Source organism: Hirsutella rhossiliensis (assembly GCF_020360975.1).
Source record: "Hirsutella rhossiliensis strain HR02 chromosome Unknown scaffold00014, whole genome shotgun sequence".
NCBI lineage: Eukaryota > Fungi > Ascomycota > Sordariomycetes > Hypocreales > Ophiocordycipitaceae > Hirsutella > Hirsutella rhossiliensis.
In genome coordinates this window covers 1,815,547-1,841,839 of record NW_025408680.1, presented here as the reverse complement: position 1 = coordinate 1,841,839, position 26,293 = coordinate 1,815,547, and the positions used below count along the sequence as shown (strand labels likewise).

The window sequence follows — 26,293 nt, the reverse complement described above, 5'->3', positions numbered from 1 at the left end:
GATAACGCCTAGCGCGGCGCCCTCGCCCCCAGCTCCGTCATATTCCTTCGGGACAGGGCTGGGATTTTTTTACCTCTTTTGACTACAACATCCTTCTTTCACCTCATTCGCATTCTCAAAGGTTCTATGCAATTAGCCCAATAACGTAACCACGGCGTACAGCTGCCAGCCACCTGGCGGCGCCAAAGGCGAAACCTCGCTAGAAACCTTTTTCTACCCACCTAGATTAGCAAGCCCAAGCAAACCAAAGCGGCAGCACACCGCAGTCAACAACAAGCCTAACACTTCAGGCACCCAGGCGGCACATTCCCCAACACCTATAAAAAGCACGACCATCCTCCGAACTTCTCTCCACACGCACACGCATATCAACACAGGGACGACCTTCCTGACAGCACAAGGTCCCCTTCCCTACACTTCACATTCCTTCTAATGCGATGGGCATCTCATCCCCCAAGCACCCAGCCATGGCCACCACCGAGCATCCGAACACTCCCCCCATCGAACAGCCCAACATCGAGGAAGCAGCGCAGGCAGACATCGATACTTCCGAGCAACCTAAAGTTGCTGGATCGGCCGACACCTCAGCCCCAGGGCAAGCCGCCCAGCATCGAGCTGCCTTCGACGACTAGCATCATTGCCTAATTCACGTCAACGGACAATTCCCGCATGGATACACACAAGATACCATGCGACAAGTCGGAGGAAGGGTCGTCGCAGGTCTCTTCACAGAAGCCCGCTATGAATATAGACCTTTCTGCCTTCCGCGCGTCTCGATCAGAGGACGAGTCCGAAACTATGCATACGCACCGACGATTGCGGAGATACATACGACAACCGACAAATTTCACGAGCCAGCTACAGTCATAGCTCTCGACGCAACGGACACTGCCACCCTCAGTGCACTCTTCAATAACTATAGCCCCGACGTTACTAGTATGAACCATAGTACCAAATCGAAGAAATCCGAAGAAGTCCTCAACGCCTTTATCGATCCCGCAAGACGCTCAGTCAACCAACTCAGCCCAGTAGAACAAATTCCCGCCGGCACATCGACGATCCTGCGTGTCGAATTCTCAGCCAACAAAGACGATATCATCATCATCCCATGGCGACACATTTTCAACGACGCCGCAAAAACCCTGCTACTTTGATAAACATAGCGATAGGTTTCCGAGACTTGATCAATGGCATAAGATCAATTATGCAGCTCACGCTTTTTTCCCAATCTACGGACGCGCCACCTTCCAAGCCAACTAATCAGGTCTTTCCCTTCCCATTGCAAACATCAACCCGTTCTTCAAAGCACTAGTCAACACGCGCAACGGACTAGACGACCTCGCTTTCGGGAACGTCTGCATAGATATGACCAAGCCCAAAGCTCCACTGGCACCTCAGACGTCCTTCGCCAATACGGACCATCGCACAGTAGCAACCATTTTCGGAGCAGTCGAAGAATTAGAGATCGACGATGACCTGGCCAATAGGCTCTAGGAGACATCCATCCCAGCGGTCGTCTTTACAGACCCATCGGACAAATAGCAAGCCATACCGAACGACGCAACGTCCTTTAGCATTGGCGCCGACGGGGCTTGCCTAGGTCACTTTATAGTCATCGGACATGAAGCAGTGGCAAACTTGCTCCCGGACGTTGGCGATAAATATTGCCTCTACTTCAACGTCACACACCAGCATCGAGCTCGCCCTAGTCGAGCCGGATTCACACCTAACCTAGTCGACCGCATCGCAAGGGACATATTCAAAGTCTTTCGCGATGCCGAGATAGCAGGTCAGGCAGCTCACGCCAACACGGCAGCGCGTCTACGTAAGGAAACTCTCAAGCAGGGGCTTGAGAGCACAGTAGAAGAAATAGGGGCATAGAAAGGTGAATTTAGTGATGCATGTCTTGGTCTATCTATTAGGATAAGGGAGGGGCTTATATAGGTATAGTGACTATATATAGCTAGCTAAAAAAGGGCATTAAGATATTCCTATACCTAAGTTAGGCCTATATAATATCCTTAGGCTAGGGGATTTATATTAGTTAGGTAGGCTTCCTTAGGTATAACTATTAGGTCTACTAGGTATAACTATAGCCTCTTATACTTACTCTCCTTAATATACCCCCTTATTACCCTAGCTTCTAGATAATAAGGTAATAGGTAAAGGAGCGTTTAGTTTAATAAATATAAGGCTATTCTAATATTAAATTCGGCTACTTTATTATTTATTTAAGGAGGTTATTTAAAAATAAAGGAGGCTCTTAATTTTATCTTATAAAAAGGGAAGGTAAATATAATAAAAGGGAAGTTAATTTAGTAGCTAGTGCTTTATACTATATAAGTATATTATACTAGCCGCCCCTTTTTACCTAAGGAGGGTTTAAATATTAGTTAATTAGGGTTATATAACCTACTCTTACTACTTAACTTAGTAGTTAAAGGCTATTATTATTAACCCTTCTTATAAGGGATATAGCTACTATAAGGCTAAGTAAAAAAGAATAGTATATAAATATAAGAGTCTTTAACTATTATAGGTAATAGGCTTAGGCTACGGCCTAAGCTATATAGTTATATATAGAGGGCCGGATCCTATATATATAAGGGCGGGCTAGCCGCGTATAAAAGAGTTCTATATAGTTTATTAATATTATCCTATAAATAGTACCTATATATACGCCTCTACCTACTCTATAATAGTATAAGCTATTAACTAATAGATCTAATAGATATCTCCCTAGAAAAGGTGCCGCTTCCTAAGGAGCACCCGCTACCCCTAGGCGGATAGGAAGTATTATAGCTATCTTAGAAGCGATTAAAAGCGCGACGGCTAGCGAGAAGAACGAGGTTCTCGCTATACTAAGGGAGCCGTCTATAAGACTAGCGTTAACCCCTACGACCTTAGTAATATTAGTTATAGCGGCGGTACTACTAATATAAAAGCCGCTTTCTTAGCTAACTTAGGATAGTAAGCTTAAGTCCTTTTACTTCTTCCTTAGCCGGCTATAGATAAAGTTTATAATAGATAAGAAATAGGGCCTAAACGGCTATTATAATATAGCGTAGTAAGGATATTATAGAAAAAAAACTTCTTATAAAACCGATATACGCCTATAGCGGGTATATATCGCGACTAAAATACTAACTAATACTAGGAATTAATTTAGTAGTATTAATTACCCTTAGTAGTAATACTACGCTAAGGCTAAGGGGTAGGTAGATATAGTAGCGGCCCTTAATATACTAGGCTTAATTAAAGCGTATAGCGTAAAGAGACGCTACCTAAATTTATATACCCTAATAAGGCGAGTTAATAAACCTAAAGCAGCGATATAATACTAGCCTAGGCGCCGAGCGACCTTATAGAAAAAGTAATATATAACGAACTCGCGGGCTTTATCCTAAGCGTATAGTTTAGTAGGGTATAGGTAGTAGTCGAACGGCTCTCTAAGGTAAAGAGCCGCGCTAGTAGTATATCGTCGGCGGTACTCTACGCGGATAAGAGCTTTAAGACGATAATCTAGGATATAATTAAGGAGGTAGTTAAGGAAGAACTCTGCCTAGGTATCGCTTTAGGCCTAGGGGGCCCTAAGCGAACCTAGGCCGCGGTCGTAGCCGAGACTAAGGGACTAACTTAATATAAAGCTATAGTAAAATAGGTCCTACTATATTATAAATATAAGATTATCGTAGTCTTTATTAAGGCACCGCTTAAAATCCTAAGCCGCGAACTAAAGGATATAGTAAAGGCGGTAAATATAGCCTTAAAAGCTATAAGCGCTATAGCGGTAAGGCGCCTTTAAAGCGGAGATATCGCGGTTATATTTAATATTATAGCGAGAGCCTATTAAAGGGACTAAGGCTAGGTTAAGGCTATATTTAAACTAAAGGCTATAATCTCTTACTATATATATATAGTAGTCGCTAAGAACGTCCTTTTAAGGGTAGCGATAGTAAATAGGGAGCGATTACTCTATAAGATTATAAAGGTAAATAAAGTTAAGGTCTTTTAGGCCTAGGCGCTATACCTTTAATCTAAGATATTAACGATAATAACTATACTTATTAAGGTTAGTAGCTTAAAGGAGGCTAATAGGCTTTATAACCTAAGCTTAGTTCTTAAAGTATAGATCTTTTAATATAAACCTTATAATAAGTTAGTTTAACTATAGAGGTACTATAATTACTATAGATATAGCTATATCGCTAAGCGATATATATCGATATAAATCTATAGTTAATATAGGAGTATAGTATATAATAGAGGTAAGGATAAATATAGGGCTAAGAAAGGCAAAATCCCCTATAACTATATCTTATATTAAGGGGACTACCTATTATAGACCTAGACCTACCCTATAGTAAATAAAGCCTAGGAAAAGGTAAGGGAAAACTACTTATATTAACTTTAACGGTTTATAAATACTTAGATATACGCTAAGTAATAGGTACTCCTTACTATTAAAACCTAGGGCGTTCTTAAATCGACCGCGGTCTAAAAGTAAGGACTAAGTAGACCGCGCTAGGATAAGAGGTCGAGCTTAAAATACCCGCCGGCTAATAGGGCTAAGGAGGCCGAACTAAGTATAAACGATATTTATAGGTATAGTAGATAGAGAAGCGCTAAGAGATAGAGCGCCTCCCTCCTTATATAAATAACCCCTCTTACCCCGACCTTACTTATATATAACTAAAAGTATTATTCTAGAATATATAAAAGAGATATAAGCTAGCTCGGTTAGCGCTTTACTATTAAGCTAGCTTTAACCTAATAGTACTATAAGAAGTAAAAGCTATACTAAGAGGCGGCCCCTCCCCCCCTTAAAGCGGCGCCTTATAGCTTAGTCTATAAAAAGGGGAGGTATACGCTATATATATATAAAAGGCTTAAGCTAGGGACTTAGTCGCCTTAGTTTAGACTAAACTAAAGTAAGGTAATTTTTAAGGATAGTATTAAACTATAGGCGATTTACTTACTATTAAGGGCCGTAAGGGTAAGAGCGCTATATAACTTAAGCGTAATTAAACTAAAGTACCTTATAGTAATAGTAAGGGACTTTAATATCTATTACCTACTTTAAGATAAATATAATAAAACCTTAGATAGCGTAATATAACTTATATAAGAGGCGATAAAGCTATAACTTAAACTTACTACCTTAAGAGGGGAGTATATAAGATTTTTCTATAGCTAAAGGGATAGTACTATCGACCTAGCTTAGGTAATACTAAAGACTAGAATATAGTATACTAGGCCTAACCTAGACTTAACTAGGTTAGACTATATCCCTTAAACTATTATACTATAGGTCGATACCTAGGCCTAAGTACCTAAACTAGCCCTAAAGTAAAAAGAAGTAAAAGTAAAGCTAGTTAAAGCTAAGACTATATCTTAACTAAGACTATACTAGCTAATATTCTAGACGCTTAAGGATATTAATAAGGACCTAAACTATATCTTCGCTACTTTAGTATAGATCGCGATAGCTATAGTTCCGCGTTAAGGGTAAGTATTACTTAAGGGTAATATATAGTTTACCCTAGAGGTAGGGAGGGTAATAAGGGAGGCTAAGAGGGCGAGGAGGAAGTATAAGTAAGAAAGGAATAAGGCGAACTAAGAAGACTTATATAAGGCGTCTATAGCTTAGAAGTAAACTATCCGCGAGGTAAGGAGGGCTTATTAGCGCGAGTTCTTAAAAGAATTTAGCGCTAATAATACTAAGCTCTAAAATATAAAGAGGTAAGTAAGACTCTATAGTAGGCTACTATTAAAACCAACCTATATCCTACCGCTAGTTAAGGAAGGTAAAGACTAACTAATAAAAACCTTTAAAAGGAAGGCCTAGCTACTAGCTACTAAGTTCTTCTTACTAAAGGCCGGTATAACCTAAGGGCTACCTTAGCCTATAGCTAAGGCGACCTTTATAGTTAACTAATAGATCTAGCTAGCTAACGTTATAAGGGCGCTAAGTAAGATAGTAAGCTAGAAAGCGGCGGGTTTAGACGGCGTCCCCTTAAGGTTTATTAAGAAGTATAGCCTAGCCTTAGTCTAGCGACTAGCTATAATCTTTAACGCTTATACCTAACTCTTATATTTCCTAGGTCGGTTTTATAGCGCGAATATAGTAGTTATTTAAAAGCTAGGTAAGAGGCTAGACGCTTACTATATAGTAAGGGGTTAAAGACTAATTTCCCTCCTACCTATAGTAGGAAAAGTACTTAAGTAGATACTAGCTTAAAGGATTATAGGAGTAGTAAAGGTAAATAGTATCTTACTAAATAGATAAATAAAGAATAAGAGGGAACGCTTTATAAAAGCGGCGATCCTACTAGTAATAGAACTAGTACGCGCGATATAGGCCTAGAAGGGCATTATATTATTCTTATAGCTAGATATTAAGGGCGTATTTAATATAGTTAACTATAATAAGCTTATAAAGGAACTAAAGCTTAAAGGATACCTTAGGTAGCTTATAAGCTTAATATAAAGCTTTATAAGCGATAGGAGATCGACCTTTTACTTTAATAAGAGGACCTTAAAGCTAACTTAAGTACTAATAAGAGTCCCTTAAAGCTCCCCCTTATCCTTAATCTTATTTCTATACTATATAACCCCCTTATATAAAAAGCTTAGTATAATATATAGTATTTATACTATTAGCTTCGCTAATAATATAAATATAGTTAGTATTAGACCTAATAAGGCTACTATAATAGTATACCTAAAGGAAGCTTAAAAGGTATATATAGAATAAGCGACTAAGTTCGCGGTTACTTTTAAACCGTTAAAGAGTAAATTACTATACTTTATATAAAAGAGATAAGCGATAACGACGCTAGTCCGCCTTAGGGCTAACGTAATAACTCCGGTCTAAGAGGCCCGCTTACTAAGGGTTTAGGTATACTAGAAACTATATTAAAAGGCGTACTTAAAATAACTTTAAGTAAAGTTAAAGCGCTAAACTATAGCCCTAACTAAGCTCGCGGCGTTTATATAAGGCTATACCTTACTACGCGCTAAGGAAGTCTATAGTAAGGTAATCTAGTCCTTAATCTCCTACGCTATAGTTATATTTTATAAGATAACGCCTATAAAGGGAAAACTATATAGAATCGCGCGGGACCTTACCTAGGACTAGTTAGCCTACCTCTAAGTAGTAATAGGTACTTACTACGCGACCTTAGTCTAATAAGTTAAAGCGGAGGTATAGGTACCCTTAATTAACCTTTACTTAAACTAAAGAATAATAAATACCCTTTAAAGGCTAGAAGACTTAAGGCTCTTAAGCTAAATCTAACGCGCGTTTAACGCGGTCGCGGGTATACTTAAAAGGAGGCAACGCTAAAGAAAGGGTAGACCCTTAGCGGTACTACCTCTAGGTAAACCCCCCCTTATAAAGGAGATAAGGGGGGTCTAGAGCTAGATAGGATCGGACGACCTCTTAGATAAAGCTAAGTCGCTTAAAAGGCTAAATAAGAAATAGGCCGCTTAATAAAACGCTAGGGAAGATATAATTTAATAATACTAAACTACTCTTTACCTTACTAACTTCCCGCCTTAGTTTAATAAAGCGATAACGCTATACCGTTATAAGGGCCTCCTTAAGTATATTAGTATAGTAATTACCTAAATATATATAAAAAAGATCGGGCTTAATAACTTTCTTTTTAACTAATAAGTTCTTAGTATAGTTTTACTAATATATACCTATAAATAAAGATAAGATACTATCTACTATATAATAATTAACTATCTATTAATAGTAAAGGTAAGGGAGTCCTTCTTAATATAGGCCTAGGATATAGGTAATATAAGAGCGGGCCTTTAAGGGAAAAGGATAGCGGCGCTACTAGCGTAATAGTTCCTTTACTTAAGTAAGCTCTATTAGTTCGACCTAGCTTAGAGGCTATATATAGATATACTAGATAATAAAACTAAGGTCGCGCTAAGGATAGAGCGGCCCTAACTAAGACTACCTTAGCTAACTACTTCCCTTACTAAAGCGACCTAAGAAGGGAGAGGACTTATAATTATAAGACTATAGCTTCGATTAAACTAGACCTAGACTAAGCGTAAACCTCGCTAATTAAACTATAGACTAAATAGAACTAATATAACCTAACTAAACCGACCTTAATAGCTATAAAATAAGACCTACTACTAAAAGACTATAACTAAATAAGACTTAACTTAAAACTAAACTAAGATAAAGCTAATAACTAGCCCCCCCTTAAACTATAACCTTAGCCTAGCTTATTAATAGTAATATCCGCCTTATTATCGCGGCGGGAATAATAAGACCCCCTTAAGGTAGTACGCGAAGTATAAGAGGGAGTAACCTAAGGCTTATAAGGAGTATAAGGACTACTACTACTATAAGAACCCTAACGATAACTAAATAGACCTAACCTTAAACCTAAACTAAAGCTAGCTTAGATAGCTAGCTTATAAAATAAAGTAATAACTAAGGTCTATACTAAGGTAGGACCTATATTAGTAGCGGTATAAAGGCGTTTACTATAGCCTATATTATAACCTTAGATCTAGTTAAGGTTAAGACTAGCGATAATTTTACCTAAGACTAAACCGCGATAGCTATAAAGACGCTATTAAATAAAGTTAGGAGCGTTAGTAGGATTAGTAAGCGACGTAAGATAGGGACGCTTTAAGGCGGGCTTAGCGCTAAGAGAATTACCGGGCTATAGCTTAGCGTTAAAAGGAGACACGGTTAGCTCCTAAGCTAGCTCCGCGATAGCCGCGGGTATAGATACCTTAGCCTTAGCCTTAGATAGGGCCTTATACGCGGCTACCGCCTTACCCTTACCTTTACCCTTTCCCTTATCGATAGGAACTAGGGCTAGAATAGGCTTAGTAAGACTAATAAGATTAAAACCGCTATCTTTTATATTAAGGCCGTCGCTAGTAATAAGATAGAAATAGTTAATAAGATCGTTAACTACTATAAGAGTCTTTTAAGTAACTAAAAGTAACTTAGGCCTAACCTAGGCTAAGGTCTTAATAGCGTCGCTAAACTTACTTAAGTACTTTTTTAAGGACTTATATATATAGTAAGTATTATCTATAAAATAAGTAAAAGCTAACGTAAGTATCTTTATATTCTTAGTAACTATAGCTAAACTAAGGGTAGACTCGCTTAATGCGCCCTTACCCTTAGTAGCAAGGGCCTTTTAACTAGCGTAAATATAAGTTTTTAAAGTAGTATAATAAAGGCGCTCTTATACCGAACCCTTAATAAGGGAAGGGCTATTAACCTTAGACTATACTTAGTAGAGGGTATTAGCGGCCTCCTTACCTTTAAAGGTAATCTAAAATATAGATTAATATTAAACTTAGATAGTACTATAGCGGGAAAAGGTTACTTACTTAGTAATAAGACTAATTAAAGTTAGCGTAAGCGATATACGCTTTAGCCTTTATAGCTATTAAAGTTAATAAAAATACTAAAGGTAAGACCGACCTAAGATAAAGCTAAGATTAATATATATAAGATTAGTTTTAATAGCTAGTAAAGGACTTATAAGTAAGCTTACTAGTAAGACGCCTAATATATATAAAGTATAGGATAGAGCGCTTTAATCCTACTACTATAGCGACTTTCTTATAAGGAGGGGGTTTTAAAGAAAGCGAGCCGCTACTACCTAAGTCGGCTTCTTAGTTAAATATTATAACGTAATAACAAGCGAACTAGATATAGTACTAAAGAGACTTAGAGTTATAGAAATAAGGTAAGCGAGGTAGTAGTTAGGCCTATAAAAGAGATAGATAATAAAGGGATAAGAGAAAGTATATATAAGACTAAGGGAGGAGGGTAGGTATATATAGGCGCGAGCTAAGCGCGCGTAATTAATAACTATAAGATAGAAGGTAAATATAAGCCGCCGCGCCCTTAATTAGGAAGTCGCGTAGCTAGATAGGAACCGATTTACGATTAGTAGAGCCGGCCGACTAAATTTCGATTAGCTAGCCCTACCTAAGAGCGACCTATACTAGCGCCCGGCCCGGTAACTAGATATTACCTGCCCTACTAACTAATAGACCGATAAGCTAACGTAACTATAGCTATATAGCTACGACGCGGGAGCTAGGGTAAATAGAGGCGCCCGCGAGTTAGGCCCTTAAAGAGAGACTACTACCTATAACCCTAGGCCCGGGCTAGCGAGCCCGGGCCGTAGCCGCTTAAGATAGTAGTAGCTATAGCTTAAGAGGGCCCGCGCTAAAACGCGACTTTATAGGAAGAGCCCGCGGTAGCTAGCGTAAATTTCCTATATATTACTACTACGACCTCGTTTAAGGTAGACCTATACTAAAAGAAGGGAGGGTTTTCCCTTAGGCACTTTAGTTTTTCCCTCTTATTTAATATTAAAGTTCTAGATACCTCTAGCTAAGTCCTTAGCGTAATCTTAATAATAATATAGCGTAGTATTTACTTTTTTATACGCTACTAAAGCCTTAAATATAGTAGATCTCTAGATTCTAAGATAAGGGCGGCCTTAGAGGTAAACGCGACCTATAGGACTTCTTTTAATACCTTATATATACGTTCGGCAACGTATAGGAGTAGGAGAAGGCGTAGGATAAGCTATAGACCCTTAAGTAAAGGGATAGGTAGACCTTTAGCGAATTCTTCCTTAACTTTAAAGAGACGCTCTTATAAGCGGCGGGAACTATAGTATAAGAAGATAGCGCGAAGCTTATATAGTTATAGAACTTAATTACGCTAGCCCTATAAGAGCTACTTATCCTTATAATTATACCTATTAACTATAGCGAGTATATAAGCTAGTTAATAAAGGTAGTATAAGGCTATAAGTAGACGCTATATTTCTAAAAGCTTTATAAGCGCACGCTATATAGCGGTAATAGGATTACCGCCCTTTTATAAGAAGAATAGCTAACTATTAATTAATAGAGATACCTTAATATTAGCTACCTATATAGACCGAGCTAAACGCGGTAGGAAGTTATTATTAAATATTCTTTATACTATCCCGCTCTCTAAGTAGCGGGCGAAGTAGGTAATAAGCAAGGAAATTAAAAAAAGAAAGGCTAATAGCCGCTACTTACGTTATAGCGCGTTTATATACTTTATATTAAAATGCCCCTTCTTTTTAGCTAAGCGGCCTATAATAGTTTAAGTAGTAAAGATAGAACCGCTCTTTACTTTAAACGATAAAGAGGACTCTGCTCCCTTAGGCCTAGAGGAAAAAGAGTAGCTCTAGAGTAAAGATAGGCTCCGGAGCCTTAATTACTAATACTAGCAAAGGAGAAAGAGGAATTATCCGCCTATATAAAAGAGGAGCTTACTTTAATATAGGTTATAGTTAATAACTCCTTACTTATCGCCGCCCTTATAAATAAGGGCTACTAGTACTACGCCGTAGTTAACGAGGCGCTTATATAAGAGATATAAGTACTAGTAGAAAAGATCGCCCTAAGGTAAGTAAAGGGCGTATTAGGCGTAATAGAGGGTATAGTAATTAAGGGTATTATATAGCTAGCTATAGAGGTCGTATTACGACTATAGCTACTAGGCCGCTAATAGTCGACCGCGTTAAGTATATAATATAGTTTAACGGATAAATAGTTAGTATAACTATTTAATAGATATAGGATTAAGGGGATTATAGAGATCTAAGTAATCTAAGATTTATCGCACGGAGGATGAGCAAGTGGGCATAAAGATCAGGGACTGGAAGACTCTTGATTCTGCTATCTAAGGTGGGAAAGAGGCGAGATCTTTATAGACTGCCTGAATATGAGAATGGAAGGGAATGGTAGTGAATGGAAGCATCTGATCGGATCATCTGGAAGCCACTGATGCGTTGATGATGCCTCCTAGAAGTTTCTGTGGGGAAATGTGGAAACGGACTGTGCGAATAGGGGGTCAGACTGTTGGAGGCTGATATCCTATGTGTGACATACCCCCCCAGGTTGTGCTGGCTAGTGGGCAGTGCAAACTGAAGAAAGAAACTAGATCCCTAGCAACGTAGAGATATCGACGAGACCGAGTTGTTTGACGAAAGTAGCAAATTTCTGGCCTGGCAGAGCTTTGGTGAGGCCGTCTGCAATCATCTGGGAAGTAGGCGTATAAGTGAGCTTATAGAGGCCTTTCTCAAATGCCTGCCTAGCCCAACAGGTGTGGATGTCAACGTGACGAAGGGCTGTGCGGAGGCGTGGAATATCCTGTGTAACAAGACGAATGGTTTGAAGGTTGTCACATTGGATCGTCGGAATTCCATCAAGCTTAAGAGAGCTGCTCAAAGAGACGGAAGGTTGCAATAGTCTCCTTTGCCGTGCGTGAGAGCAAGCAATTCAGCTTCTGTGGAAGAAGTGGTGACTGTATCCTGTTTACCGGCTTTCCAAGCAATAGGGCCACCGAAGAGGGTAAGGATTGAACCCTGGGATGACTTGCGAGTCTCTTTATTATCAGCGAAAGCAGCGTCGGATGCGCTTTGGAAATCGCTATGATGTTGAGCGTGGAGCTGAGGAACAACATCCTCGTCGAGGCAGGGTTTTCCTGAAAACTGGATGGCGAGATACCTAGTGGCGTAAAGGTACTCGATCAGATGGTCTGCGAGCTTGGAGTGATGCTCGGAAGGGTTGTTGAGGAATTCAGCTAGTTTAGACGCTGGCTTGGCTATGTCCGAGCGGGTGATAGCTGCGGCGTAGTTCAGTGATCCAACTTTGCTCTGGTATAGCTGAATTTGGTCTGGAGAAGCCTGCCCTGTGTGCGGCTGGACTTCGTTGCACGGGAAAGGGCTCCTCTGAAGTGGTCACGCCGTTGAAGGTCGAACCGTTGAACCATCATTTCAATGTAGGAGTCTTGGCATAGCCAAAGCTTCCTGTTGGGTCTGTCACGCAGGACTCTGATACCAAGGAACCATTGTAATTCCCTTGGTCTGTCATCGCGTACTTCCTCTTGAGGGCTGCAACCATCTCATCAGCTGCGTCCTCGTTTTCCTTGCGATAGAGGAAAACAATATCGTCAACGAAGAAGAAAACAGTGAGCCAGTCGTTCTGGAAGATGCAGGGTTCGTCGGGACACTGTGTAAGACCAAGCTCTCTGAATGCAGCAGTGAGTTCCTTCTGCCAAAGAAGAGGGGACCGTCGGAGGCCATAGAGGGCTCGCATGAGGCGAAGAGCCCATCCCTGTCTGTAGTATCCGTCTGGGAAGGCTACATAGACCTCCTCGTCGTCTTCTAAGAGGGCGTTTGTGAAGGCATTAACTGCGTCGAGCTGTCGGGTCTCAAGGTCGAATTTGGCGGTGATGGCCATGAGAATCCGGAAAGAACGTCCTGCAAGGGTTGCTGCATAGGTGTCCTTGTCACCCAGCTGTTGAAGATCTCCTCGAACACAAAGACGGGCTTTGAACTTTGTAAGAAAGCCATGCTTGTCGAACTTATACTTAAAGACCCAGGTAAGTGGCAAAAGCTTGCCCGTGACCTGGTCTCTGGGACCGCTCTGAAGGTTCCTCTCTGTTGGAGTGCTTTCCACTCGGCGTGGGCTCCTTCTCTGAACTGAGGACCAAATCTGTGGGTGCGAAGTTCCTTATACGTCGTAGGTTCGGGAGGAAGGTGTCGTCTGTGAAGTTTTCTTCTCTGCCGAGAAAGAAAGAGCTGTGGAATTGACCCTTAGTGTTGGTCGAAAAAGCACTGAGCTTGCGAGGCTTTGGAGTGCGGGCTGAGCGCCGTGGCTGAGAGTCACTCGGACCGGGGTCCGGTGTCGGATATGGGTGCTGAATGTCATGAAACTCATCCTGATCATCCGAGTCCTCATGATCAGATGGTTCGGGTTGTACCACAATCGTGGTGGCGTCTCCTTGGTCTGAGGTTGAGGGAGATTGCTCAACGGGGTCAGGTTCAGGTTCATCGATTTGAGGGGATTTCCTCGTAATCCGACTCGTCCTCGATGTGGGCTGGAAGCTGTACTTCCACGCGCGGCGGATAGGTTCTGGTGGCTGATCATTTCCGTCATAGAAGATGCTTTCATTGAAGGTCACATCTCGGACCCTTCGGACTTCTGATGTGGACGGAATCCAGATCCTGAAAATGTTCGTGGAATCATATCCAACGAGATAACCGATTTCTGTGTGAGGTCGGTCTTTAGGTCCTTCTTCTGTCTGTTCTGAAGGGCCTGGGGTGTCAAGGATAGGCTCTGCAGCCGTATGCCTTGAGAAACGTGATGTCAGGCTGGTCTTGCTGGTAGCCTATGTCTCTGTTGTTGTCTCGCAGCCACTGATGAAGCAGCTGGAAAGGCGTTCGGAAGCTGTGGTTCTGCATGGGCGATCTGTTGTGCAAAAACACTGCTGCTTTCCAAGTCTCTGGCCAAAGATCAGATGGTAAATTGGCATCAATTCCCATTGTTCTGGCCTGGGCAGATATTACCCCAGATCGGTCCAGCTCTCATACGCACTCTGAAGAGAACGATCGTTATCACGGTGGATAATGCAAATATTGAGATTCCATTGGCGTTGAATCATTGCCTCATGGTTTCTCAAAGCAGTCATAACGGACCCTTGTGTCGCGTCATTCAGAAGGTAGATGAAGATCATGCTTGTAAATTCATCTTTGATAAGAAGAACAGCTTCCTTGCCGTTGAATGAGGTGTTCATACTGAAGATATCAACGTAGATTCTCCAGAATGGTCTGGGGGCTCGGTTTTGAGGGGTTCGGCGAGAGACGACCTTCTTTCCCTTCCCAAGGGAACACGCGGTGCAATCGATGGTAACTGGGCCTTTGATCTTCGAACCCGTCGTGTTCTCAACAAGACGCTCTAGGGCTTGAGCGTTCAAGTGGCCTAGGCGCTTATGCCAAAGCGTAGCATCTGCTGTTTTCACTGCGCGAGGTGCAGATGAAGATGTGAAGTTGGAGGCGTGAGAGTCCTCCTTAATCGGGTTGAACTCGATGACCGGTTGACGAAAGCGGCGTTTCGTATGAAATATAATCTGATCGTCTTTAGAGACGCGTCCAGATAGTGGATTCCAGTTGTATCCCTTCGCAAGAAAGCGGTCGAGGATGCGATGTTGGTGTGGAATTTTGGCACGAAGGCAACTTCGTTGAGCTGAAAAAGTCCTCCTTCTTCAAGCTTCATACGGACTGTGCCGTAGCCAAGGATCTGAAGTTGACTATCGCCTGCAAAGAGCTCTTTTGGCTCTGCAAGGGCGGTGTAGTCAAGAAAACAGGATCGGTTGTTGCAAATGTGAAAGTCCGATCCGGAATCAAGGATAAAGGAGTCATACGGCGGGTAGACTGCCTTTCCCGTCGAGAAACTGGTTGATGGAGGTGTTGAGGAGGCGGTGTGTTGTCAGGAGCTGGTAGAAGACCGGCAAACGCTGTGCCTTTAACGGAGGAGTCGGACGATTTCTCCATTTCCTTCTTCTTGAAGTCTTGTGCTTTCTCCGTCATCTTCTTTGCCCATGGATTGGAGTCGAGGATTTCCTTGATCTTCTTCTCAACCTTCTGATCAGGAGTCCAGCCATCAGGCCGAGCTGATTTGATGAGATAGAAGCAATCTACGAAGCGGTGATATTCTCCGCAGACACACATAGGAACACCATCAGCGTTCTTGCTTGAAGACCACTTAGGCTTGTCCTCTTTCCTCTCCGATTTCTCTCCTTGCCTTGGAAGGCAGCTCCGAATGATCCTTTGCTGTTGTTGGCGGCCTTGATTCGGTGAGCTCGTTCAAAGATCTCACTGATCTTAATGCCGTCCGGGAAGTCCGTCTTCCAATCAGGCTTGCCGAATACGGCCTCGTCTTCCATTTTGTTGACCCAATAGTCTGTGAATGGGGCGTTGATGGACGAAACAGCCTGTAGGAAATCTTGGGTAGGGCGAAGGTCCTGGACATCAGGAAGCCCTAATTGCTTTGCCTCAGTGAGGACTTTCTGCCATTGGGTGACCCAAGCTTCGATCTTGGTCCTGTTTGGCGACTGAAGGGTGGAACGATAACGCTGAACAACTTCCTCTCGAGTGCCCAGTCGGTTGGGGCCACACGAGCCTGAAGCAAGGCAAGTTGCTTTGCAACGTCGTGTTCCTCGGCAATGGTGCTGTAGTAGTTGCCGATGGTCTTGACGATGTGTTGTTGAAGGCTGGCGAGTGCCTTCACTTGATCCCTATACCCTTGAAGCTTCGAGCGGTATTGGGTGTGGAGGAATTCGAGACGGCGAAATTCCTCCGAGGTCAGATCCACGAGATCAGATGCTTCGTGGTTGATTTGTCGGAATGTTGGTTCAACTGGCTGCTGAAGAACCGGCTTACCCTCCTTGACGGCAGGGTCCAGAAAGTCCCAAAGACTGTGGGACGTGGCGAATTTCTTGATGATAGAAATCCATTGTTTCCAGTCGCAAGGGCCGTTGAGCACGGTGCCCTTGGAAGAGCCATCAAGATCTAGAGCTGAGCTCATTGTGGAAGCTATTCTGCGCAGCGGAATGAACGAGAATAAGATACCCAGTCAATGGCAGACCGGGCTCATAACTATCGCACGGAGGATGAGCAAGTGGGCATAAAGATCAGGGACTGGAAGACTCTTGATTCTGCTATCTAAGGTGGGAAAGAGGCGAGATCTTTATAGACTGCCTGAATATGAGAATGGAAGGGAATGGTAGTGAATGGAAGCATCTGATCGGATCATCTGGAAGCCACTGATGCGTTGATGATGCCTCCTAGAAGTTTCTGTGGGGAAATGTGGAAACGGACTGTGCGAATAGGGGGTCAGACTGTTGGAGGCTGATATCCTATGTGTGACAAGATTAATAAGATTACTACGCTCTATATAATCTAATATTAAGGATTATAGCTAGGCCTATAATCTAAGGATAGTCTCTATAGGTATATATAGCTACCTACTTTTACTCCTTTAAATAAATAGCTCTCTAGCTTTTAATATAGATCTTTATTATAATTCTATCTTTAATTTTAATTACTTAGTTATAGTCTATAGTCTATAACCTCTAACTTATTACTAACGTAATATACTTCTTATTACTTAGACTACGCCCTATTATATCTACTAATATAAACCCCTTAATAGGTTTATCCCTTAGGAATAATACTAGTCGTTATACGTTAAAAGCTCTTATTTAGTATAATACTACGTTACTCTAAGTAATATTATAACTATTAATATACCTATATAGTAAGCTAGATTAACTAACTCTAGAGCTATTATATTACCTTAGGATATAATACGCGAGATTACTACCCTTTAATATAAGGTATAGTTACTTAAGAATAAAGGAGGTAATAGATAAGTTAGGGACCTTAGAGAAGTAGTTAAACTAAAATAGCTAGGACTATTCGACGGTACTTATAGCACGCTTTAAGACTTTCTTACTTAACTTAAGGCCTACTACTAGTTTTACCTTACTAAACTCTTAGACCTAGTTAAAAAGGTACTTTATATAGGAAATTATTTATCTAGAACGGTACTTACTTAGTTTAGACTTATTATAAGGGATTTTCTTAATAACTAACTAGCGCGACGAGATAATAAGATAAACAAAGTCTTTATTAGTTTCTAAGGATTTAAAGAAGCTATTATAAAGGTATTTAAAATAACTAATAAAGAATAAGAAGCTAAATAGAAACTTCGAGAACTTTAGTAAAGGATCTTAGTATTAAATTATACTATAAAGTTCCGTTAAGTTACTTTAAAGCTTAATTAAGATAATAAACCTCTTATATTATAATTCTATAATAGGCTTAAAGAAGAAGTTAAGGATAAGCTTTATAAGGAAAATCGACCTAATAACCTCTTAGACTATATTACTATAGTAGTATAAATCGATAATAGATAGTATACGCGACGCTAAGAAAAAAAATAAGGAAGAGGAAACTAGAACCCTTCCTATAGAAATAACTTTAGCCGACGCGCTAACTATAAGAAAAAGCGCGAAATATAAATAGCCTAAGTATATATAATAAATCCTAGACTAATAGATTTAAGTATAATATAGAAAGGTAAAGGAAAGTATTTTAACTATAAAAAACTTAGATATTACTCTAAGGAATATAAATAACCCTATAAGGAAAAGAAAATCTACTAGGCCTTAGCCCTAGAAGGTAAGAGATACTTAAACGCTACTAATAAATAAAAACTAAAGTATAAACTCCTTAGTTAGACTATATACTATAACGATAAATATATAGTATACTTAAGCGATAAAAATAGTACTAGATAGTTCTTAAAGCTACTAAAGAAAACCTTTATAATAATATAATAAAGGGATCCTAAAATATAGAAATAAGTTAAATTTATAGAACTAAAACACCCCTATCTTAAAGGAGTCTCTTAAGACTAGATTAAGAAGAACGGTAAATAATTCTAGGAAGATATATAAAATAAAAATTAATAATAATAATAGGTAGTCTATAAATAATATAATAAAAAAGATATAAATATAGCCCTTATACTTACGAAACTTAGATAATAACCTAAAAAGGAATAATAAAGTATCGATAATATAAGCTTTAAAGAATAAGAAATACTTAGAGAAATAAAGAAGACGAGAACGAACTTATACTACTACCCTTACTATTAAGGGAAAATACTATAATTAGAGAATACGCTTTATACTTTAAAGAATTTAAAGAAATACTTAAAATTAAAACTTAATAAATACCTTAAATTCTTATAGAAAACTAATAAGCTATATTAATTCGATATTAACTAGTACTATATAAAGGAGACTACGTTATAGCTATCGCTATAGTTAATACCTTTATAGCTCTATAATAAGAATAATAACTATAAGGAGAATTTAAAGATAATCTATAAATACTACTTACTTATAAGTACTATAAGTATATTTTATAGATATTATACGTTTACCTAGATTATATAATATACTTTTAGATAAAGGTATAATATAGCGCTTTCTTAGTTAAGTTTAAAAGATAAGTACTTTCGAAACCCTACCTAAGTATAGAACTAAACTATTAGAAAATCGATTAACGCTACCTAAACGACTAAGTTATATTATTAGAACCTAATTATAGTATACTACTTAAATACCGCGATAATTATAGTTTATTAACGAGATATCTTTTAAAGATATATAAAATCTATAAATATACTAAAATAAAGGAATAGTATAACGCTACTTACTTTAAGGTATTTAAACCCTTAATCTTTTAAAGACTTATATAATAAGTTAAATATAATAAAGAAGATTATAACGAATATATATACTTAAACTATAAAGTTTACGAATATAAAAAAGTATAAGTATAGTATAAATAATATAACGGTATATTAAAAGATTATTAGTAGTATATATAAAGGCTATAAGCTATATTCGACTAGGGAAAAATCGATATAAAAACGCTATATAAAAAATAGAAAGATACTAAACGAAAACTTAACCTTTAGTATAAAAATAAATAGAATTATAAAGTATAGTATATAATTAACTATAAAGTAGTATAATATAAATAATATAGCGTTAAGAAATAAGAAATCTTTAATTAGCTATAAGAAATTAGTCTCTTAAGCCCTAATATAATACTACGCGATAAAAATATAAAGAAATAATATTAATAATAAATAAAAGAAGAATACCTAAATAAAATAAATAAGGACTAAGTAAAAAACAAGGTATACTATCTATAAAAGGGCTATAGACTAGTATAATATAATAAGATCTAAGGACCTTATATATAGTAACGGTAAGCTATAGTAACTAAATAGTATTAGATATCTAAATTATAAGATATTACGCGTATATACTTTTAAACTATAGCGCGATAGGTAATTACGTTTTACTTAGAGTTATTAATTATTACTAACTTATATAAAGATATAAGAAAGATCTATATAAACTTATAAATATTAAAGGAGAGGCCTTTAACTATAATAATAGAATTATTAATATAGAGATTAATTACCTTAATATTAATATCTAGGGCTATAATAAATAAGTTAACTTTAATATTATAGATATTAAAAAATACGACCTTATATTAAGGCTTTTATAGCTATAAGAGAGCAACCTACTAATTAACTAGAAAACTAGCTAGGTATATTAAGACGAAGATATAAGTTTCTAGGATTAATAGATTTAAAAGAAGGTAAAATTTTACGATAATTTAGCTACTAAATAAAATAAAAGGGATAACCGTTTAAGTAAATTATTATAAGCTTTAGCGATATAAATAAAAATAGTAACTAAACTAACGGATATAATAAAATCGACTAATAAGACCTATATACTAACTAATACGGCTATATAACCTAGTATCTAATATAAATAAAATAAAGGATATAATATAAAGATCTAAAGAGTTATTACTACTTTAAGAAAAGACCTTAAATAAATTAATAAAGAGCTTAAGTTAAGGGAAACTAGCTCTTAAAAGAAAGAATAAAGCCTATAAGAAAGAATAAAGAATATCCTATAAAAATACCGAAAATATAATAAACTCTTTAAGGAAGAACTTAAGATAGGGTTACTTAAATATAGCTAATAGGACTATAAAATTTATCTTAAGGATAGAATAACGCTAAAGTTTTATAAGATTTATAACCTAAATAAAAAGTAACTATAAACGCTATATAACTACCTTAATAAGAATCTATAAAAGGGATATATATAAACGTTAATATCTAAAGTAAGCTACCTAGTTATATTTATTTTAAAGAAAAACGGTAAGCTATAACTAGTTATTAACTATAGACGCTTAAATAATATTATAATAAAAGACTAAATACTATTACTACTTATATCGGAACTATAAGATCGACTATATAGTAAAAAATAGTTTATAGCCTTCGATCTTAAAAGCGCCTATAACTTAATATATATAAAAAAAGGATATAAATAAATAATAGCCTTTAAAACGAAATTTAGACTATTTAAATATCTAGTAATACTATTTAAACTTATAAATATACTAGCTACCTTTTAATAGATAATTAATAATATCCTATATAAATACTTAGATATCTTTATAGTAGTATACTTAGATAATATCTTAATCTTCTTAGATACCTTAAAAGAATATAAAGAATATATCTATAAGGTACTTTATATACTTTAAAATATAAAGTTATTAGTTAAACTAAAGAAAAGTAAGTTCTATATATAGGAATAAAGCTTTCGAAAATATTAAAACTATAATTATATAAGAACTAATCTTAACTACCTTTAATCTAAAATAATAAATCGAACTTAAAACTAATATATTAAACTTTACTTTAGGAGTATAAATTAGATAAAAAGATAATAAAGGAAGACTATAACTAATTATATTCTACTTAAAGAAGCTATATAATATAGAACTTAATTACCTTATCTACGATAAAGAATTCCTTATAGTTATTTAAGCTTTTAAGGAATTTCGATACTACCTTCTTAAAAGTAAATAAAAAGTTAAGGTCTATATAGACTATAAGAATATCTTATACTTTATAATAATATAATAGTTAAACGGACGATAGATCTAATAGGCCGAATACTTATTAGAATTTAACTATAAAATAATCTATAAAAAAAGAATAGAAAACGGTCGAGCTAATACCCTTAGTCGACGAAGTAACTATAATATAAAAGTACTTATAGTAAAAGGATAGCTCCTAGAAATCAACGAAAATAGGAACTACTAATAATAATAGCTAAATATAATATTTAAAGTATAACCTAATAACTCGACTTATTAAAAGATCCTAAAATAAATAAAAGAATATAAAGTACTAAATAGATATAATATAGGATATTTAAAAGTTTTAATATATAAAAATAAAATCTAGATACTATTAGAATTATAAGATAAAGTTATATAAGATATATATAAATATCTAATATATAGATACTAAGGAATCTAAAGAATAATAAAATAGATTAAATAATAATATAACTTCTTATAGCTTAAAAAAGTAGTATAATAAGTTATTAAAGAATATAAACTTTATATATAAAGTAAAGCTAAAAGATATAAACTATATAAAGAATTATAACCGCTACTAGTACTAGAAAAACTATAGGATTTAATAGCTTTCGACTATATTATAAAACTACTATAGTTAAAAGAACTTATAACTAACGTTAAGTACGATAGTATATTTATTATTACTAATAGATTAATAAAGTATAGATACTTTTTACTCTTTAAATGCAAGAAGCGCTGCTGGAGCGGCCCAATCCGGAGGTTTGTACCGCCATTTTAAGCAGCTCCAGCAACGAGGCACACCAGCTAGAAGCGGGGCCTTGCCAGGTACTGTCTACCTCTAAGCGCTGTGTGCCACGCCGGCCCACAATCCCCTTGCTAAGGAGCCACCAATCCTGGCTCACTCCCTCGGCCTGCCTCGTCCGAGGAGTCCAACTGTAGCCGCCCAGGCAGAATGCCGCGTTGCCAGCCAGCCAGTATGGCCGTCATCCACCATAAATGGCGGATACGCCCCCATTCAAATGCTTAACACTGGCAGTTGCGCCTTCCCGCTAAACCTACTTGCAATCATGTCGACCGCGATCGCCCGACACCCCCTCGCGCACGCTCCCCCAGAGCATCACCTTGACTTCCTTCAGCGTTTCACCGCCAAAGAGCGCGAGAGAGTCGTGAAGCCAGCGCCGTTATCAGCAGAGGAGCACGCTAGAAACCGAAAGCAGCTGCGCGTCGTTCGTTTTGTTAAGCCGAAGTACTCGGTTGAAACGAAGATCAACGTCACTGGCATCTTTAGAAAATGGACGCGGTATGTCGTACTATCCCCGTCAGGCATTCGGACTAAGGGCTAAACTCGACGACACAGGTACTGCACTGATAATCGGATTGGTGACTGGAAGGCGACAATCCGGAACCTGGCTCGTGAAACCACAATGGACTTCTTCCTCTTCGTCTGCGGAAATTATAAGGTCAAGTCATGGGGTACATCGGAAGAGTACATGCGTCAGTTCCAGCAGCTCTACACGACTGTTACCGGACGATATATGGACCGGAATGACAGTAAAGAGGTCTACAAGGTACCCCTGACGTGCCACCCTACATCATGTCTGATTCCTGAGTCTACTAACGCGCCATTAGTATCACCATAACGTCCTAGTTCCTCGGTTTGGCCTCCGGGCGCCTAACGTTGATGGCAAGCCAGTCCTAAACGTGGACAGCCTCCGGGTCATCTTGACCTTCAACATAGCGTATGATGCCAGCACCTTTGCCCTCGAGCGCCATCGCATCCAGCTGGCGGGCTGCTATCAGATTCTGTGCTACACTGGGGCACGGCCTGCCGAGTTAGTGGATGGTCAGAGGAAGAATCCGAAGGATGGTTCCATCGAGGAGCTCTTTGGCTCGAAAGTCGTCCAGTCAACTGACGGCGAGAAAGAGTTGGACGAGGCGACAGATGAAGCATCTCATCAGCTGGCTGAGCTGCTCGCACAGGAGACGACCAAGCGTGGTCGTCCCAAAGCTCTCTGCTATGAGGATATCTTCATGATGATCGTCCGTCACCCTGCCACCGGGAATTCCGTCCCGGTCATGGCCATCAAGTTCATTAACCACAAGGGAGCAGACAACAAGCCCAAACCGTACGCCTCAGGCCGCTCCAGTCGATTAGCCTCATAGCACATGCTAATCATTGCAAGTTAGAACCATCTTTTTCTTCACCCCCACCAGGAAGCTGATATTCTGCCCCATCATGGTTCTCATCGCCCTGGCGCTGCATGACCATGCGTTTGATGCGCAAAGCTTGACGAATGCATCCCGTGTGTTTGAGACGAAGGTCTGGGGCCCGACGCAATCTACGCCGCTCCGGTGGAAGGAGTCAATGCTCAAGGTGCCGGTTTTCCGGCGGGTTCATGGCACTACCCTTTCCGCCGACGAAGCTATGCTATACTCCAAGCTGAATTACGATATGGGTCGGCAGAGCCTTGATTCGGGACACGAGAAGCCCTGGACGCCGAGATTCGCTCGGAGAGGCGCTGCAAACGCTGTCAATGGTATGTCAAGCCCCGCCCTACAGACTAGCCAGCGAAGAGGGTCTTCCAGGACGGGCGGTAATACTGACCAGTTTGGCTCTCTAGGCGACGCACCGGATACAGTCCGTGACCAGATGATGCGCCATGACCCTAGGTTTGCCACTTTCTACAGCGCATATCTGAATGAGATTGCCCGGTTCGATATCCAGAATGCCTTCTTAGAGGAGGAGAAGCAGAATGAACTATTCCGGATGTTCGCACACGTCAGCCTCACCCGCGACCCTCGGGCCGTTAGGGACATGGTGCCCGACGAGGTATGGGCCAATACGCCGCCGGACCCGGAGATAGTGGTGTTGGAAGAGAAGCGAGCGACTCTCAAGCAGGGACGGTATCGAATCGACGGCCACGAGGATGAGGAGGATATCCGAAAACTCACGAATGAGATCAGGACTAAGCGGGCAGAGCGCGAGAGGAGGATCGTGAAAGGATATCGCGAGTATTACTTTTACCACCGTCCGACCTGGGACGTCGAGGCACAAGCTCGAGGAGAGGTAGAAGAGGAATACGAGGAGCCAGCCATCGATCTCGTCGTGCCCGAGCGCGCCAGACTGGCCGAGATTTTCTGCTGTCAGCCTAGGAGCTGGACCGAGAAGGAGATCTCCCAGCACAGAATCGAGGCTATCGACCTTATGGTGGCTCTATGCGATAAGAAAGAGACGGGAAAGAATAGCCGGACCCGGCTGAGAGCCCAAGTCGGGCAGTCTATCAAGCAAGAGTCACCCGAGCTATGCGCCAGTTCCGAGCCAGAGCCTGGACCCGATCCCTTCCCGCTTCTCATGGAAGCGACCCAGTGTCCGGACTGTATTGGCGACGAGCAATTGCCTCTTGGAGAGCGGACGTTTCGATGGTGTCGTCCAACTGTAAGGAATGACCACTTTGACGACCAGCACTTGGTAGAACGGGAACGTGCCGAGCAGCGCGGTGAGACAATCAGATGTGACCATCCCAAATGCAGGAAAGAGACTTTTAAGCATTTGGATCATTTTCGGAACCATGTCCAGTCAGTCCATGGGGTCCCGCTCAGATCATCGGAGCAGGTCAAGCATAGACGACAACGAAAAGCCAAGCGCCGTCAGATGATATGCGGGAGAAAGTAGTGGATGGAATGGTTACAGCCTAATTCTTGCCTCGATTTAGAAGGACTTTCAGGAAAGATAGTTTAGGTCACCCCTGAATTGATTGGGGAGGCCATTAACCGTTATATCTTCAATAATATATAATCTTATCTCGCGTTTCGTCTCCATTCCGCCCCGGGCGCCATATGTCAGTGCCATATGCCAGGTCTACTTCGTATATGCCCCGTTTCCAATTCTCTAAGCTTCCTATTCGAGGCGTGTCAGCCATAGACTCATAGTAGGGGATTCGTCACGCGTCTCGGTCGTTGCGATGAGGTCGCGGCCGGGGGGGTTGGTCCCCTTTGTCAAAAGGAAATGAGAGATGCCATGCATATGACGGTTATAGAGAGTCTATTGGCCTTGACCACTGCCCAAGTCAAGGGGACGAAGGTCCCAGTTATATACACAAGAACGGTGCCCATGTGGGTCGGGACACCTCCTCGACTGGGGCGGAATGTCGTTTGACACCCTTGACCAAGATTCAGTCTCAACCGATGCGTCCGTCGCGACAAGCAGAAGCGACGCGAATGTCGTCGATGATTCTTAGTAAACAGTAGAACCTTAATAATATGGGCCTGCGCCGTCGTCATCTCCTTGGAGACCCGGCTCCCTACTAGGTCCCGCTCCTGCACCTCCGACGTCGTCGAGCGTCGGGCACCGCGACAGCTGCACGTACAGACTGTACGGGTCACACGGCGACGGCACCGCCCTCCCCTCCACCGTAGTCCCCCCCCCCCCCGGGGGGCCCCGGAGCTCCAGCGCCACGCCCTCCAGCTTCCAGCCCTGCACCTTGTAGTCGGTGCAAGCGAAGGCCGCGGCGCACGGCAGGCCCTCGCGGCTGACGTCGTTGCGCTGCCACGGCCGCTTCCGCTGCGCCTGGATCTTGACGTTGATGGGCGTTAGCAGGATCGTCCCGGCCGGCATCCGACAAAGTGGAAGTCCTTGGTTGTCTCTGAGACCAGCACGATGCCCGCCGGCGGCCCGAAGTGCATCGTGAGCTCCGCCGAGATCAGGTGGCCGGGGAATGCCCGGTCGGGGATGACGTCTACGAGACGAAGACGGCCGGGACCGGGGTCGCGCTGTCGTCGCCGTGGCCTAGCATTATATTCCCTTCCTCGTCTCTTACCCCGCAATCTCTGGCGCTGCTTTAGTTGCGTTCTTGCCTTTTTTATTCCCTAATTCCCTCTGCAAGTCT

At 40.3% G+C, this 26,293-nt stretch overlaps 4 protein-coding genes across 4 annotated transcripts; 2 read left to right on the top strand and 2 right to left on the bottom strand.

The window, feature by feature from the left end:
- Positions 1 to 467: 467 nt before the first annotated feature.
- HRG_10084 (uncharacterized protein) lies at positions 468 to 645 on the top strand (the record flags this gene model as incomplete). The annotated part of the gene is made up of 2 exons (XM_044868555.1): positions 468 to 563; positions 595 to 645. The coding sequence occupies 2 exons, from the start codon at positions 468 to 470 to the stop codon at positions 643 to 645; spliced, it is 147 nt and encodes a 48-aa protein (XP_044716552.1).
- Positions 646 to 12,661: 12,016 nt separating this feature from the next.
- Positions 12,662 to 13,893, bottom strand: HRG_10083 (reverse transcriptase (RNA-dependent DNA polymerase) domain-containing protein; the record flags this gene model as incomplete). Its single annotated transcript, XM_044868554.1, has 5 exons — positions 12,662 to 12,682; positions 12,898 to 13,110; positions 13,204 to 13,499; positions 13,579 to 13,654; positions 13,729 to 13,893. The coding sequence occupies 5 exons, from the start codon at positions 13,891 to 13,893 to the stop codon at positions 12,662 to 12,664; spliced, it is 771 nt and encodes a 256-aa protein (XP_044716551.1).
- A 1,986-nt stretch (positions 13,894 to 15,879) lies between these two features.
- Positions 15,880 to 16,425, bottom strand: HRG_10082 (uncharacterized protein; the record flags this gene model as incomplete). Its single annotated transcript, XM_044868553.1, has 1 exon — positions 15,880 to 16,425. One exon carries the CDS (start codon positions 16,423 to 16,425, stop codon positions 15,880 to 15,882), a length of 546 nt encoding a protein of 181 aa, XP_044716550.1.
- Positions 16,426 to 22,474: 6,049 nt separating this feature from the next.
- On the top strand, positions 22,475 to 24,953 carry HRG_10081 (FluG domain-containing protein; the record flags this gene model as incomplete). Its single annotated transcript, XM_044868552.1, has 6 exons — positions 22,475 to 22,707; positions 22,765 to 22,975; positions 23,037 to 23,533; positions 23,595 to 23,944; positions 24,029 to 24,843; positions 24,939 to 24,953. 6 exons carry the CDS (start codon positions 22,475 to 22,477, stop codon positions 24,951 to 24,953), a joined length of 2,121 nt encoding a protein of 706 aa, XP_044716549.1.
- Positions 24,954 to 26,293: the final 1,340 nt, after the last annotated feature.